This window comes from Gossypium hirsutum, chromosome A11 (assembly GCF_007990345.1).
Source record: "Gossypium hirsutum isolate 1008001.06 chromosome A11, Gossypium_hirsutum_v2.1, whole genome shotgun sequence".
Lineage (NCBI taxonomy): Eukaryota > Viridiplantae > Streptophyta > Magnoliopsida > Malvales > Malvaceae > Gossypium > Gossypium hirsutum.
In genome coordinates, this window is record NC_053434.1 from 11,681,325 (window position 1) to 11,699,635 (window position 18,311).

General features: G+C 34.7%; 1 protein-coding gene across 1 annotated transcript; it reads left to right on the forward strand.

Annotated features, from left to right (window-relative positions):
- Nucleotides 1-1,263: 1,263 nt before the first annotated feature.
- On the forward strand, nt 1,264-8,257 carry LOC107923201 (uncharacterized). Its single transcript, XM_016853420.2, has 2 exons — nt 1,264-3,709; nt 8,150-8,257. The coding sequence occupies exons 1-2, from the start codon at nt 3,086-3,088 to the stop codon at nt 8,255-8,257; spliced, it is 732 nt and encodes a 243-aa protein (XP_016708909.2). The 5' UTR covers nt 1,264-3,085.
- The last annotated feature ends 10,054 nt before the right edge of the window (nt 8,258-18,311 follow it).

Consider the following 18,311-nt stretch of genomic DNA (forward strand, 5'->3'; position numbering starts at 1 on the left):
TGTAAAATTCATGAAAAAATTTTGAATTTTGTGAAATACATGGGCTGCTAATGTTACATATAAAAATCGGCTAGGCTTGGAATAAGGATTAAATTGCATGAATTTCATTTTCCGAGCCTAGGGACGAAATCAGAATTAAATAAAAGTATAAGGACAAAATGATACTTTTGACTAAGATGTGAATTGGATTTAATTGAGTACGAATTGTATTAAATTAATGATAAATGCATATATGTGAATTTGGTAAGTTAGGTAAGTTTGTATACTTGGTTATAAGAGGTATTATATCATGTATAAGACCTGATTTTGAATGGATTTGAATGTCTTGTATTGGCTTGAGAATATGTTTAAGTGTTTATATAGGTGAAAGACAAATTTGGGTGAGAAATATGTCTTAGAAATGACCTTATTTTGTCAACACGGGCGTATGTCTCAATCGTGTGTGACACATGACCTAGCACATGGGTGTGTGACTTGGTCGTGTGTGACACACGGCCCCCTGCATCTTTAAGATCTCAAAACAAAATGCACAAAATTGATCACACGGCCTGGCACACGGCGTGTGGCTTGGCTGTGTGACCCTTGCACCTATTTAATGAAAATTATTATGTTCACACGGCCTAGCACACGGGCGAGTGACTTGGCTGTGTGACCCAAGATAGAGAGTTACACGGGTACTAACACGGGTTAGGACACGGTTGTGTGCCTTATTTCGAATGTCCACACGGCCTAAGACACGGGCGTGTATGTCCCTTGCACCTAAGAAATTTTTTGAAGTTTCGCGAAAAATTCTTTGAGTACCCGGTTTAGCCCCGACTTGATTCTAATGCGTGCTTTGAGTCTCGAGGGCTCACATAAGGGACGATATGATTGATTGTTACAAGTTTATGATATGAATGTGAAATGATGTAAAATTGTTTGTATTTTATCTGTAAATCTTGGTAATACTCCGTAATCCTATTCCAGCGACAAATAAGAGTTAGAGGTGTTAGAACAACAATCTTCATTAGGGCAAAAAACTGGCTGATAAAACATTAACATAATATGCACGCTTTAGTGAAGGTAAGATTTGTTTCATCATCTTCTCCAAAGCTCCCCAAAATGGAAATTTTTGTTTTAGTCTCTTTAAAAATTAAATTATTTTAACCAATACAATGGTAAAAACGTACTTTTCACCTTTAAAATTTTATAATTCAATTCTAACCTTTCAAAAATAAATAATTTATAGGTTAATCATTCTATAAATTGGAAAATTTTAAACTAATATAATTATAAAATTATATTTTAACTTAATTTTGGTCGCCATAAATTTTTTTGGCTTTTTCCTTACCTATAGGTATTCCATAATAAATGGCATCTCTTTCATCTTAACTTTTTGTTCTTACATTTTCCTCTCCTTTTTCACTATATTATTTTTTTCTTGATTCACTATACTAATTTAAGTATTGAAAATCATCTCACAGCACTCGATGCCCCTTAGCTCTCCCATGTATTGCAAGAGTCTCAGAATATTTAAGTCCATCCCACCTCCATCAAAGGTCACTCTCCTACCTAATCCATTAGAAACTGCATCAACACTTATCATCTTTACTAGGGAATGAGCAAAATCCATGGCTCAACCGCTTAATGTGTCAATCTTCAGCTTGAACAATATTAAATTTTGTTTTTTCACCATATTATTTTTAAAGTCATATGTTACATAAATCTCTCTGAGCTTCTTGAGAGTTTTTTTGGTGGAGATAAATATAATGTATATTTGCGTTGTTTTGAAATATACTTTGATATTTAAGTTAAGGTATTTTAAAATAATTTTTTTTAAAAATTATATATTTATAAAGTACAATAATAAATATAGCCCTCAACCTTTATTTTTATTTTTTGTTTTGATGAATTTAGCCTTTCAATTAAAAATGGTTCAAAACATCCTCGTCTTAGTTGCTCAGGCGCACAAATTAGCACTTGATTGTTTTTTATTTTTTTATTTTTAAGTAATAAAGGTAAGCTCAAAATGGGCCAAAACAAAAAACGAGTTACCATGTCTAAGAAATATAATATTTCAAAAAAGTCAATTTGTGAATCAAAATTAATTTGATTTGGTTATTCGAAAATAATAAAAATTATCATCAATACAAAATGTTATATATATATATTTCTATGCGTTTTAAGTTTTATGTTAACTTAGCACGAAATTAATTCAATTCTTTGATTATTTTAATTAAATTGAGATTTAATTATACGAAAAATGATTGTATCATCTAAAATATATAAAATCTTATATTTTGGTCATTATAAAATGTTGTGTATCTTTATAGACAATTTTTTTTTACTTGTGATTTTCAATTTGAATATTTATTTAATGATTATAGTAAGGGTAGAGTGAATAAAACTTGATTAATTCGACTGAGTTAATGAAAATATATTTGATCAGCTTGTTGTTAGTTTCCAGAATCGAATAGCAAACACGAAGAGACATGTCTATGAACAATGAGTTTGAAAATGTTGATGCTGGTTGTGAGTCAGGAGATGAACACATCATGTCGAGATGCAAAACCAGCTAAAGGACTCGTATTGGCTAAAAAACCAGTAATAATAATAAAGAATTAATTTCATTCACATATATACATGTGTTGCTGCATAAAAAAAAATAATTTGTTAGAAGCAACCGGATCTTGCCTCCTTGCAGAACCTACTCGACAATACAGCAATAACAAGAAGAAGACGAGACAAGTTAAAAGCAAATGATTCATTAATACAAGGCATTGAATGTAGTACCGCCGTGCGCATTATTATATGATATTTGTATATATGGATATTATGGCATTGAAAACTAGTCGTGTTTGTTGCTACCAAAGGGTGATGAGTTGTTGTGATTGTGGAGAGGAGACACAGCAGAACATTTTGGCGATAGTTGTGGGGATCGAGATCCAGTTAGTTCATGTTGCTTGCTTCCAATCGATATTTAAAATGATTGAGATTCCTCATGTCTGCCCTCAACATGTAATATATATGTTGAGCAGATGGTAAGGGGCTACAGCAAATAGCTAAGCAGAGTTGAAAACACAAATCGCTTTTGCAAAACAAGAAAATGGCAGCCTCTTACCATGCTCGATCAAACAGCTTGCCCTCAAGGCAACACCCCATCGCTTCACAAATCGACGTCAACTTGAACCGATTGAGGACATCCCAATCAGCCTCTACATCATCATCGATAGGCCACAATCTAAATGGTCTTCAGGATTTGCATGAATGTGTTGATGTATTGCTTCAATTTCCCCTCACTCAAAGGGAAATGGTTGAAGAGCTTTTGGATGGATCTCTCATGCTCTTGGATGTATGTACCACTGCTAAGGATGCCTTGTTGCAGACAAAGGAATGCACACAAGAGCTTCAATCAATTTTGCGCAGAAGACGTGGAGCCGAAGGGCTTGCTAATGAGTTTAGGAAATACTTAACATCTAGGAAAGCCATGAAAAAGGCAATCTGCAAGGCCTTAAAGAACTTGAAGCATATACAGAATAAACTCAGTACTCCTGGCGAGAATGGAGCTGTGATTAGCATCTTAAGAGATGTAGAAGCAGTTACCATCAGCGTGCTAGAATCCGTATTGTCCTTTATTTCAGGGTCAGAGGCAGAATCAAAATCGAGCCGTTGGTCGCTGGTTTCGAAGCTAATGCACCAGAAGAAAGTAATGTGCGAGGAAGAACAGAAAGCAAATGAAATTCTGAGTGTTGAAGCTGCAGTGCGTTCCTGCATCAAATCCGAAAACATGAAGCATGTCGAGAACGTACAAAAGGAGCTTCAAAGCTCAGAGTTGAGCATCCAAGATCTTGAAGAAGGCCTTGAAACCCTCTCCAGGCGTATGATCAAAACTAGAGTTACTGTTCTTAATATCATCAGCCGTTAAATATTGGCATTGCAGTTGTACATATACTGTAATTTTACAGAGATTATACAATAGATAAGAAATACAAAGATTATACAAAGATTATACAATCTTCATTCTCAAAATTCTACCTCTTGTTAAATCATTTAGTTATATTTCCAAAATGGTTGCAGGAATTTTTTACTTCAAAACAAGAACAAACTTTGAAAAATATTTTTATCCAGCACATGCTAATATCCAAAATTTACACCCGAATCCGAGTAACTTAGACCTACCTTTAGTTTTGCCAAGTTGAATTATAGAGCCTCATCATCATCTTGGAATATGTCATGGAACATTTCTATGAATATGTGAGCTGCCAGGATTCCTCTTGTCCCACTGAAGACAATGGAAGACTTGCTAAAAATAAAAAATTCGATGCCCATCAATTTATCACAAGGAAAATGGCAATGAAAAGATGATAATTTGATATTATGTCAATCATAAAATTTTGTTATGTTAGGGTGAAAGGAAGCAAGGATCATAAGTGGATCTTGTTCAACTTCGAACCCTTCTTTACTTGGTTATCAAATTGCATGAAAAATAATGGTAAGTGCTAACACACACGTAGAAATAATGGATTGGTTGTCTGTTTTTCCTTAATATATTTGAAAAATGTCACCAACTCCGGTGCATTGGCAACTAGGATGGTTTCAACGTGTGCAAAGAAATGGCAAGGATATATATATTGAAGTGCTTGGATAGTGAGCTGGAGAGATGGTAGAGGGGAGACATTGCATGAACATTGTTGTCACCCTTTGATCGAGATCTTAATCATGTTAACATTAGCAGATAGAAGAAGCATTTGAGATTCCCTTTGTCTCCATGGATTGATATGCATATACATATATATCTTGGGAGCAGATGCCTAGTATTTCAGTGAAAATTGCAAGAAACATTGATTCAACAAATAGGCTTCTTTGCTCAGAAGAAAAACAATGGCAGCCACTCGATCCAACAGTTTCCCCCGCTCATCTAGACAACACCCACTAGCAATAGAAGTTAATGAGCATTTGAATAGATTGAGGTCTTCTAAAGAGGCATCTACTTCATCAACATCAATAAGCCATAAACTAAATGGCTTTCAAGATTTGTATGATTGTGTTGTTAAGTTTCTTCAGCTGCCTCTGTCCCACCATGCTTTAGCCCATGAATGTGCTGATGAGTTGTTGGATGGTTCTCTTAGACTCCTCGACCTTTGTAGCACTGCTAAAGATATTGTGCTGCAAACAAAAGAAAGCACAAATGAACTTCAATCGGCTTTGCGTCGAAGGAAAATCGGTGAATACGAGATTGTAAGTGAAGTGAGGAAATACATAAGCTCCAGGAAAGTTTCCAAAAAGACTATCCACAAGGCATTGGGAAACTTGAAGGTCATACAAAGGAAAAACACAGTCTCACATTCAGAAACTGTTAGCATGCTGAAGGAGATCGAAGCAATGACATGTTCTATGTTTGAGGATTTGTTATCTCTCATCTCCGGACCAAAGCCTAGAAGTTGGTTATCAGTTTCGAAACTATTGCATCAAAGAAGAATAGTGAACATCTCGAAATAGGGCTTAAACGGAATAGTGGTTGCGAAACCATAAATCCGAGGTAGAAAAATTTGTTTTATTATTATTTTGAGGTTCATGATATGATTGCATGATTGTGTGAAAATTTCGTGATGAAATAAAGTGCTTAAGTTGAGATTAGGGACTAAATCGAATAATTTGCAAAACTTGCATTCTAGAAGTTTTTAGTATGAAATTGCTTTGGAATATTAATTAGGAGGGTTTAAATAACAATTTGACCAATTTCTAGGTTCATGGACAAAATAGGACATGGATGGAATTTTTGAAAGTTTAATAAGGAAGGGCATTTTGGTCATTTGGATATTAAATGAAATAAAAAGGGAAAAATAACACAAAATTCATCATCTTCTTCATTAGCACGAAATTTCAAGGGTTCTCCATAGTTAGGGTTTGTTTCAAGCTTTCAAGCTCCATAGTAAGTGATTCCAAGCCCCGTTTTTAATGTTCTTTACATTTTCGGAGTCCCGGTAGCTCGATAAAGCTTATGCTAGCAATAATTTAAGTTAGGGTTCATATTTGGAAAAATACCCATAGGTGAAAAGTGTTTATTTTGATGTTTCATGATATAATATGAGGTTTTAAATTATGTTAGACAACTTGTGCTACTCGATTTTAAGTGAAAATGAGTAAAAGGGCTTAATCGGTAAAAATACCTAATAGTCATAAGTACATGTTAGAGTCTAAATTTGATGTTGTCATAGAAGCGAAAAATGATCAACATGTCATAAAACATAAGAAAATAGGATGAAGTTTAAATTACGAGCCTTGGGGCAAAAGTGCAAATATGTGAAAGTTTAGGGGCAAAAATGTAATTTTTCCAAAGTTTGGGTCAAGGACTGTTTTGATAAATGTGAATATTAAATAAGTTAAATTTGCTATTATAGATCAAGAAGAGCGAAATTCGGGAGTAGATCGGGGAAAAGAAAAAGTAAAGGACTAAATTGTAAAGTTTAGTCACATTTTGTATCGAGATAAGTTTACAGTAAATAAATGCAATATTATTTTATTTTACATTATTATTGTCAATTTTCAGCATTTATATACTTATTTTCTTTGAATATTTAAAGTCAAATTAAAGGCGAAGTGACAGAGAAAAAGCATTAGGAAGCCCCGTTTGAACCTTAGGAATGTTAGAATATTGGGGTTGACAGGACAGGACAGGACAGAAATGAGCCATGTAAGTCCATATCAGATATATGGCTTTGGAGACAGGAATGAGCCATGTAAGCCCATATTAGATATATATATGGCATTGGAGACAGGAATAATTCATGTAAGTCCATGTCGAAGTCATGACATTGGTAGGATATTGATAGACAGGAACGACCCTAGTATCCTTAGTATTCCGAGTGGTTCAACGGGTCATTGTACACATTAAATTATAGTGAATTATCAGCAAAAGGGAAGGTAGATTATATTTATGAATAGTGAAAGGTCAGGTAAGAAAGAAGGTAAGTGAGTAAAGAAGAAGGTAGAAAATGAGAAGTAAAGAAAGTTTATGAGGCTAGGTGACATTATGAATAATTATTCATTATGTTGAATGTTGTAATTTATTTGCTTGTAAGCTTACTAAGCCTAGTGCTTACTCTCTTTATTTTTTTTATAGTTTTTATCAAGCCACTCAGGGATCGAAGGAAACGTCGGAGACCCGATCACACTATCGAAGAAATCACATTGGCATAGTTAGACGTTTCGTTTTGTGTATGGTATGTATAGGAACTTGGTTTCTTTTGATATGATATGATCAATGAATGATGTGTAAATACTTGCTAATGATTAGCTAATAGAGTGGCTGATGATATACATGTTTAATAGTATGTATGATTAAGTAGTAACTATCACATGAAAACTAAGAAAAATGTGAAAGTAACTTAAAAACAGATTCAAGTATTAGAAATAACGGGATTTTGAAAAATCACAAGAAATTGTAGAGACATGGGTTGATGGTGAATAATATATGAAATTAAAGCTCGTTGTGTCTATTTTCATATGGAATAAGCAAAACAGGTAAAGGTTTTGTATTTTATAGGGTATCTGAGTTTTGGTGAAATAGGGCCAGAGCGATTTCTAGATCCCCTATTCCAACTTTATAAATTCACCATAAATTTTAAAAAAAATAATTAGGTGGTGTACTTTATATGTTTAGAATCCTTATTGAATCTAGTTTTAATAGAAACAAACGGTATAGTCATATGATTTTTTTACAGAGAGAAAAGTGGTTCGTAGTAAGTAGAGGCCAGTGCAGTCGAATTATGAAACACAGATAAATTTAACTAATAAACTGTACTAATTGGCTAAGTCAAAAATTCTAGAAAAAAATTAGTAGATAGATATATGAGTATAGTTTCAGGAAAAATTTACGGATCTTAATTTTGAGATTTTAAACTTGAGAAATAGATTTTTAAGCAACCATGACGCAGAAAAATAGTTTATTCCGAAAATTAAAATAAGTGGTTTAGAGTTGTTTAAAAGGTAAGATAAGTTTAGTAACACCTCAAGCTTGACTCCGGTGACGGTTTCGGGCATGGGGGTGTTACAAATAGAGTGCGAAGATGCTGCAAGAAACGTGAATGAATTCGAAAAGGTTGATGTTGCTTTGAAATCCTTCGGAACAACCAAATCTGAGATCATAAATCTTGAGATGCAAAACCAGCTAAAAGACTTGGAGCTGTTTATTCAAGATCTTGAAGATGGACTTGAATGCCTCTTCAGGTGTATGATCAAAGCAAGAGTCTCGCTTCTTAACATCCTTACCCTGTAAAAAACCTGTCGAAACCATTTTTTGAAAATGGGAATCGACTTTGTTTGAAAGTGAAAATTAGAACGGGAGTCACCACCGATCTTTATTAGGTGTGATCGGATCACCCTTGCTTTAATAAAACGTTTTAGTTTATTAAAACGATGTTTTTGGTCTACGAAACTCGAGAGAATGGATTCGGGAGTCTGTTACATGTGAGGAAGGATTAGCACCCTCGACACGCCCAAAAATTGGTACCAAATTGATTAGTTAGTGTCTTAATGTCGAAAGTTGAAAATCAGGAATGGATTTAAAATACGATCCTTCTTTACTAACGTCGATTTAAAAAACACTTGAATTAGCTCAAAACGATTGTTAAAGATTTCCTTATCTCGAGATATCGGAGTATCACATCCCGTAAGTTAGGACACAATACCATGAATCCCCGAGCGCAAGGTCGTCTTTAACTTTAATTGGAATCCCGTGTATTTTAAAACTCAAAAGGATATTTAGCTATTTAGAATCAACGAGAGAACCAAAACCCCGTAAGTTAGGGCACGATTCTTCGATGTTCCAAAACGCGAAACATTGCCTTATTTTGAAAATTTTATTTTTGAATAATAATAAGTATAGCATTTGATGATGCGCGTTTATTTTGTTTTGAATAAAACGCATAGGTCTATATTGTACAAATACGTTGGAGTTTGATACACAACATGATTCGAGCTAAGGAAAACCAAAAGTGCAAAATAGAGCATGGAATAATGAAACACGAATTGGATACAATATTAATGAACGTCGCAATATGGAGATGTTAGTGAATAATTTCTAGTACATGTAATGGCAATATTCACAATGTATATTACTTTTTAATACCCATCAATAACCAAAGACAAACGAAGTAAAATAACATGCTAAAAATGATTCAAAATAAATAGGATAAATGTTTAAACTTGATAACAAATGAAATAATTAAGATTTAAAACTCATAATACCAAAGAATGGTTCAAAAGAAATGACGTATGAAAAAATTTAACATGAATAAGATATAAAGCAATTCGAAATAAAATAATATTTAAAGCAAATTTCAAATAAATAATATGTTAAATAAGTTAAGATAAATAATTCACAAAGTAAAATAAAAAGGGACCCTTTCAAATACATATAAAAGAGCTTAAAATAAATAATGTATAAATGAGAAATTTAAAATAAACAATATACAAAAGTAGTTTAAATGAAAATTTATATATAAATATAATTCAAAGTGAAATTTTAAGATAAAAAATTTAAAAATAAGTAATATATAGGAAGTTCAAAATAACAATAAAAAGAATTTAAAATCATTAACATATAAAAGATATATATACAAAAAGTTTAATATAAATAACATATGAAATTTTAAGATTGATAGTAGTAGAAAGTTTTATAATAAATAATAAAAAGAATTTAACACAATTATTATATAAAACGATATAACATATAAGAAGTTTAAGATAAGTAATATATATGTATATATACATAATAATTTAAAATACAAAGATGTACATAAAAATTTCAAAATAAATAATACGTATAATAGTTTAAAAGAAATAACATATGTAAAATATTTAAAATTGATAATGATATAAAATATATGTTGCTCAAAGATAATAATAATAATAATAATAATGTAAATAAATACAAAAAGAAAATATATAATGTGACAAAATCAATATAAAATTAATTAATTTAATAAGATGATGATAACAATAGAAATAATATAATAATAAAGTAGAAAATAATAGTAATAATACGTTAATAACAATAATAATAATATATTAATAATAACAATAATAGAAAGTAATGATAAAATAATAAAAATAATAATAATAAAAATAATAAAATAAAGAATAGTGCCAACAATAACATAAATGGTAATAGAAAAGCAATAATAGAAACTGTAATAATAATAAAAGTAATGGTAATAATAATAGAGAATAGCAGTACATTAATAATAATAAAATATGTTAATAACAATGATATAAAAAAAGAGAGACAATAATATACTAATAAAAATAATAATAGGTTAATAATAATAATAGTAAAAATAATAATAATAAAATGAAATAAAAGAATCTTAAGTTTGAAGTAAAATAAAACCGCAAATAAAGAATAAATAAAAGCGAATGAAATAAAATAAGAAAATAAAAATAGGCTCAAACAAAAATAAATACCAAGAGGACTTAATCAAAATTCAATAAAAAATTTAGGGTAAAAATCGTGAATGAAAACGAGAGAAAGGATTAAATTAAAATTGAAACAGAATCAAAAGGAACAAAATGGAATGAAAATAAAATGTTAGGCCTAAATTGTCATGTGCGGATGAGATGGGAGACCAAACAGGCAATATTTCCGTCCCCCAAAACGCATAATTTCAATAAGGGTCAAAATCTAATACTACAAAGATTATAGGGTAAAAATTAAAAGAAAAGAAAAGGGAAATAGGGTCGGACTGCGATAGACCACAAAATTAGAGGGACCAGATCCGCAAATAAACCATTAGGGCGAAAACACGCGGGTTCTCTCCCCAAACGACGCCGTTTTGAGGCGTGTGGGGAGGGACTGAAACTACGTCGTTTCGACGTTGAATTTAAACCCAAATTTTTTAAAAATCTTTCATTTTTCTTTCTTTTTTAGAAGCAAAGAGCAGCTCCCTCCTTTTCTTTGCTAGGGTTTCGAAACCCTAGCTTTTTGCGCCGCCATCGCCTGTCCACCACTCCTTCGCCATGGACGGTGGTCAGAGCTTAGCAAATCAGGGCCTTTAGCCCTTGTTCTAGCCTCGTGAGATCCATACCCGAAGGTCTAGCGCTTTCAACAGCAAACGAAAATCAGATAAGGACTCCCGATCATTGTTGGGTTCGATTTCGGCGAAGGAGACGATGTTGAAAAGATAAATTAAAAGGGGTGTTGAAAAGTCAAAAAAATGGGAGGTGCAAGTGGCACCGAAAGAAAAAAATGGTAGGCAAGTTGTTTAAAGTTGAATGGGATAATTGCAATTTTGGTCCCTAATTTTTAGGCCATTTGCAAGTTAGTCCCTGAACCTCAACTATAAATAGGCCTAACCATTTCTCATTTACACCATCCCAACCAATCTTTCTCTCTTAGTTTTCTCTCTTCTCCCATTTGAGAATTCTTAAGGAATTCTATTTGTTTGTAATATTTTGGAGATAGTAAAGTTATCATCTGGTGTTAGTGCCCGAGGACGTAGGTATAATTTACCGAACCTCGTTAAAACTCTTATGTTCTTTTTGTCCTATTTTTCTTTCAATATTTGAGGGTATAATAGTAGTATTTAATTGTGCTATTAAATTACGTTAGAAGGAATATTCTGACTAAGGAAAGACTTGGTATTTAAGAGATCCTTGTGATCCACCTCTCTTCCCTGGGAATTGAACTTTGTGTGATTTTTTAGTACAATAATTTACACGCTTCCGACCCTATTGGAACAACAAGTGGTATCAAGAGCCGAAGGTTAATCGTAGTATGCTCTGTGGTTGCAGTTTAAACTGATCTTCCACATCAGAAAAGATTTCCTTAGGTATATTGAAAGATTATGGAGAAAACGGTCGGTGTAGGAGCTTCAACATCGTCCATGTGGACAAGACCAACAATTGCAAATGCAAGATTGGCCGTGGAGATCTTTGATGGCACGGGCCATTTTGGTATGTGGCAAAGTGAGGTTCTAGATGCCCTTTTTCTGCAGGGTCTAGACATTGCCATTGATGAAGAGAAACCAGATGATGTACAGGAGAAAGATTGGAAGGCGATCAATCGGTTGGCATGTGGCACAATTCGATCATGCCTTTCTCGAGAGCAGAGGTATGCTTTTTCAAAGGAGACTTCTGCAAATAAGTTGTGGGTGGCACTTGAAGAAAATTTTTTGAAGAAAAACAGTCAAAATAAGCTCCACTTGAAGAAAAGACTGTTTCGCTTCACATACGTCCCAAGTACCACAATGAATGATCACATCACCAAATTTAATCAGTTAGTCACTGATTTGCTGAATATGGATGAGACATTCAAAGATGAAGATTTGGCTTTGATGCTGTTGGGGTCACTTCCTGAGGAGTTTGAGTTCCTAGAAACTACTCTACTTCATGGCAGGAGTGATATATCTCTGAGCGAAGTCTGTGCGGCCTTATACAGTTATGAACAGAGAAAGAAGGACAAACAGAAAAACTCAATCAGAGATACAAAAGCTTTAGTAGTCCGAGGTCGTTCATACACTCGGAAGAAAACTCAAAAGGGGAGATCAAAGTCAAAGTCCAGACTCGGGAAAGATGAATGTGCCTTTTGTCATGAGAAAGGCCACTGGAAGAAAAATTGTCCAAAGCTGAAGAATAAGGGAAAAGCTACTGTAGATGCTTGTGTTACTAAGCATGATACTAGTGACTCTGAACTATCACTGGTTGCATCATCATCGTCGTTCCATTCAGATGAGTGGATATTGGATTCGAGTTGTACCTATCATATGTCCCCTAATCGGGAGTGGTTCTCTGATTTAGTAGAACTAAATGGAGGAGTTGTTTATATGGGCAATGACAATGCCTGTAAAACTGTTGGGATAGGTTCAATCCAATTAAAGAATCAAGATGGATCAACCAGAGTTCTGACTGATGTTCGGTACGTGCCCAGTTTGAAGAAAAATCTCATCTCATTGGGAGCCTTGGAATCCAATGGTTCAGTTGTTACTATGAGAGATGGGATTTTGAAAGTGACATCTGGCGCACTTGTGATATTGAAGGGCATCAGGAAAAATAACTTGTATTACTACCAAGGTAGTACAGTTATTAGAGCAGTCGCTACAGCTTCCGGTAACAAAGAATTGGACTCAATGCAGTTGTGGCATATGAAGTTGGGACATGCCAGCGAAAAATCCTTGCAAATTCTGGCAAAGCAAGGATTGTTGAAAGGTGCAAAGGCTTACAAATTAAAATTTTGCGAGTATTGTGTTCTGGGAAAGCAAAAGAGAGTCAAATTCGGTACTGCTATCCATAATACAAAAGGTATTTTGGAATATGTTCACTCAGATGTGTGGGGGCCTTCCAAGACACCTTCATTGGGAGGAAAACACTACTTTGTTACTTTGGTTGATGACTTTTCCAGAAGAGTTTGGGTGTATACCATGAGAACTAAGGATGAAGTGCTTAGAGTTTTTCTTAAATGGAAAACTATGATCGAAAACCAGACTGGCAAGAAAATCAAGCGGCTTAGGACGGACAATGGAGGGGAATATAAAAGTGATCCGTTCTTCGATGTGTGCCAAGAGTATGGTATTGTTCGACACTTCACAGTTAGGGATACACCACAGTAGAATGGATTGGCAGAGCGTATGAATCGAACATTGCTGGAGAAAGTTCGATGTATGTTGTCCAATGCTGGGTTGGGCAAGCAATTTTGGGCTGAGGCAAGCAATTTTGGGCTGAGGCTGTGACATACGCTGGCCATCTTGTTAATCGTTTGCCATCATCTGCATTAGAAAGAAAAACTCCTATGGAGGTATGGTCTGGAAAACCGGCTACAGATTATGATTCCTTACATGTGTTTGGATCCACTGCATATTACCATGTGAAGGAGTCAAAGTTAGATCCGAGGGCAAAGAAAGCTCTCTTTATGGGAATCACTTCTGGAGTGAAGGGATTTCGTCTTTGGTGCTTAAGCACAAAGAAAATGATCTGTAGCAGAGATGTTACCTTTGATGAATCTGCCACATTGAAAAAGGTAGCAGATAAAGATATTCAGACGAGCAATACTTCACAGCAGGTGGAGTGTACTCCAAAACAGGTGGAGTTTGAGCAGATGGGGATTTGCCCAGTTAATAAGTCTAATTCTCCAGCCACAATGGAGGAATTAGAGGTTGAAGAGGTTCTGACCCAAGAACCACTAAGTACACCAGAACCAGTTGCAGTTGCAAGGCCACGGAGAGAAATTCGTAAACCTGCTCGATTTACTGATATGGTGGCCTACGCCCTTCCCGTTGTTGATGATATTCCTATCACTTATCAAGAAGCAATGCAAAGCTTAGAAAGTGATAAATGGAAAAGCGCCATGGATGAAGAAATGCAGTCTCTCCTGAAGAATAATACTTAGGAATTGGCGCAATTACCGAAAGGTAAAAGGGCAATCGGATGCAAGTGGGTATTCGCAAAGAAAGATGGATCTCCTAGCAAGAAGGATATTCGCTACAAGGCAAGATTGGTAGCTAAAGGCTACGCTCAGAAGGAGGGAATTGACTACAATGATGTATTTTCCCCTGTTGTGAAGCATTCCTCCATTAGAATTTTGTTGGCCTTGGTAGCACAGTTGAATTTGGAGCTAGCTCAACTTGATGTTAAGACGGCTTTCTTGCATGGTGAGTTAGAAGAGGAGATCTATATGACTCAGCCCGAAGGATACACAGATGCTGGTGGTAGAAATTGGGTTTGTAAGCTGAACAAATCGCTATATGGATTGAAGCAATCCCCGAGGCAGTGGTACAAGCGATTTGATAGCTTTATGAGAAGGCAGAAGTACACAAGAAGCAAATATGACAATTGTGTATATTTGCAGAAGCTGCATGACGGATCTTTCATTTATCTACTCTTGTATGTTGATGATATGTTAATCGCTTCGAAGAGCCAAAATGAGATAGATAAGCTGAAGGCTCAGTTGAATCAAGAATTCGAGATGAAAGATCTAGGTGAAGCCAAGAAGATTCTCGGCATGGAGATAAGTAGAGATAGACAGAGAGGCAAGCTTTGTTTGAATCAGAAGCAATATCTGAAAAAGGTATTACAATGTTTTGGTGTAAATGAAAACACAAAACATGTAAGTACCCCACTTGCTTCTCATTTGAAACTTAGTGCTCAATTATCTCCGAAGACTGAAGATGAAAGAGAATATATGGCGAAAGTCCCATATGCTAATGCAATTGGGAGTTTGATGTATGCGATGGTGTGTACGAGGCCTGACATTTCACAAGCTGTTGGAGTTGTGAGCAGGTATATGCATGATCCTGGAAAAGGACATTGGCAAGCTGTGAAATGGATTCTACGGTATCTTCGAAAAACCGTAGATGTTGGTTTAATTTTTGAACAGGATGAAGCACTTGGTCAGTTTGTAGTTGGATATGTTTTTCCGACTTTGCTGGTGATTTAGATAAACGTCGTTCAACTATGGGGTATCTGTTTACTCTTGCGAAAGCCCCAGTGAGTTGGAAGTCTACCTTACAGTCTACAGTAGCTGTGTCTACTACAGAGGCAGAATATATGGCAGTTACAGAAGCTGTTAAGGAGGCTATTTGGCTTAATGGATTGTTGAAAGACTTAGGAGTTGTTCAAAGTCACATAAGTTTATATTGTGACAGTCAGAGCGCTATTCATTTAGCGAAAAATCAAGTCTATCATTCAAGAACCAAGCATATCGACGTAAGATATCACTTTGTGCGGGAAGTCTTTGAAAAAGGAAAAATTCTACTTCAGAAGATTCCGACAGCAGATAATCCCGCAGATATGATGACCAAGGTGGTAACAACAATCAAGTTTAATCATTGTTTGAACTTGATTAACATCCTGAGAATTTGAGCACCTTTAGGTGTATGGCGCTCGAGAGCGCATTTGGAGGCACTACAAAAGATAGCTTTATCGAATTTGGGGAGTTGAAGGAAGTATGTGAAGATGTGATTATCCTAATCAAATCTTCAAGGTGGAGATTGTTGAAAAGACAAATTAAAAGGGGTGTTGAAAAGTCAAAAAAATGGGAGGTGCAAGTGGCACCGAAAGAAAAAAATGGTAGGCAAGTTGTTTAAAGTTGAATGGGATAATTGCAATTTTGGTCCCTAATTTTTAGGCCATTTGCAAGTTAGTCCCTGAACCTCAACTATAAATAGGCCTAACCATTTCTCATTTACACCATCCCAACCAATCTTTCTCTCTTAGTTTTCTCTCTTCTCCCATTTGAGAATTCTTAAGGAATTCTATTTGTTTGTAATATTTTGGAGATAGTAAAGTTATCATCTGGTGTTAGTGCCCGAGGACGTAGGTATAATTTACCGAACCTCGTTAAAACTCTTATGTTCTTTTTGTCCTATTTTTCTTTCAATATTTGAGGGTATAATAGTAGTATTTAATTGTGCTATTAAATTACGTTAGAAGGAATATTCTGACTAAGGAAAGACTTGGTATTTAAGAGATCCTTGTGATCCACCTCTCTTCCCTGGGAATTGAACTTTGTGTGATTTTTTAGTACAATAATTTACACGCTTCCGACCCTATTGGAACAACAGACGAAACTCCGATGACCTAAAACAGTTCAGGTGAGCCCTTTTCTTCTCTTTATTATTTATTATTTTCGTATACACATATATAAATGAAATAAAAATGAAAATAACAATAAAGCCAAAATAAACAAGAAATTGAAAACAACAGTAAAAACTTTTGAAGCTTTGTTTTCTGTTTTCTTTTTTTTTTCAAAAAAATCCCCCCGCTAATCGATTTTCTCTTTCGGCTTTATAGCCGATTACATTGACTCCTTTACTATTTTTGCGTATTTGCGTGTTGTGTTTGTCTCTGCTCTTCTTTGGTCTATTTGCAGGTGACAGTAAAGCGATGGGACGGGGCTAGTACAAGGCCGAGCAGAGGTGGTCAGACCTCGGGGCCAGGCGCGGGTGGTGCGCTCGAGGCACGTGGCGGAAGCTGCGGCACTGGAGAGAAACTAGGGTTTCAGCTTTGCTGAAACTAGCTTAGGTAGTGGGCTTATTGGGCCCTAGGGTTTTTTGTTGGATTTGTGAAATTGGGTAGTGCATTGGGCCATAGAGTATTTGGGCCTTGTAAATGGACTTTAAATAATTTTTTTATGAATTTGGACTGTTTTGGTTTTGTTAAATCTGGCCCGGGCAAATTTGGGCCCGTACAAAACCAAACCAAATTTTGGATTACATCATGTATAGAAATCAATTATACATACATATATATAAATGAAATACTCTTTTCCATTTCCATACGACAAAAGTTCCCTGTTTTGCTCATACTATTACCATCATTGCCTGTTATTTTTCCTCTTCAATAGCATTTGTTTTAACCTTCTTTTCATCCAGAGAAAACAAAAAAGTTTCATAAAACAGTAATTAGATAGTAATGAAACAAAGTTAAACTTGGGTTCTTGTATTTTACTTTCTTCAATGCAATTAATTTATCAAGTTTGAGGCTGTTAAGATTCCTTTGTTAATTCATTCACTCGGATGCATGCACTAATAGTGATAACAACAAGCTCGAATTCAAATCTACCACACGTTTCGGTTGAAATGGTGAGGCCAGCTTATTGCCAAATATCAACCATCAAACTCCACCCCTTTTTTCTATTTGTAGGCAATATGTGTAGAAATTATTAAGCTTGCACGCAGATATTGCCTCCCTCCGCCGCAACAAGATAATCATATAATAAACTCCACCCATTTTTCTATTTGTTGGCAACATGTGCAACATGCACATACTGCATGCAAACCCCTTGTTTCCAAATGGTTGAATTGTAGTAGGAACAAGAAAAAAATAAAACGACTCTCCAAATATATAGGGGAGGTAAGTTTATTCAATAGAATTCAACACTTTTTGTGAAGTAAATAGTATCAACAAAGAGTTCACAACACTTTATACATTTGAGTAGAATCGCGTAGCAAAATGTAAGAGTTGCACTGTTGTTGAAATGTGTAGAAGCATGGTGAAGCAGCTACCACTTACCGCAATAATCTTCTTTAATTTAACAATCTTCTAGCCTATAGAGACTAGATTTCTTCAAAAATGATAAGTACAGTGAATAAATGGTAAATTTCTCATTTCTACTGAAGAAGGGTAACGATGTAATTTTCACTCCAATGGATTCATATTAAAGGTTGAATGTGAGTTATGGGATTTGAGTGGCTAAATTCCTATTTGTTGGGAAGAAATTGATCTAAAAGGTAAAATGAAAATTTTGCCAAAAGGACATTTTGATCATTTTACAAGAATATGCACAATCCCTAAAAAACCAAGAATATCACAACATATAGAAGTGGAAACTCTAATAC

Coding starts and splice junctions, on each gene's coding strand:
- LOC107923201 (XM_016853420.2), top strand. CDS start 3,086: ATGGCAGCCTCTTACCATGCTCGATCAAACAGCTTGCCCTCAAGGCAA. Junction 3,710..8,149: donor TGTGCGAGGAAGAACAGAAA/GCAAATGAAATT, acceptor ATGCAAAACCAG/CTAAAAGACTTGGAGCTGTT.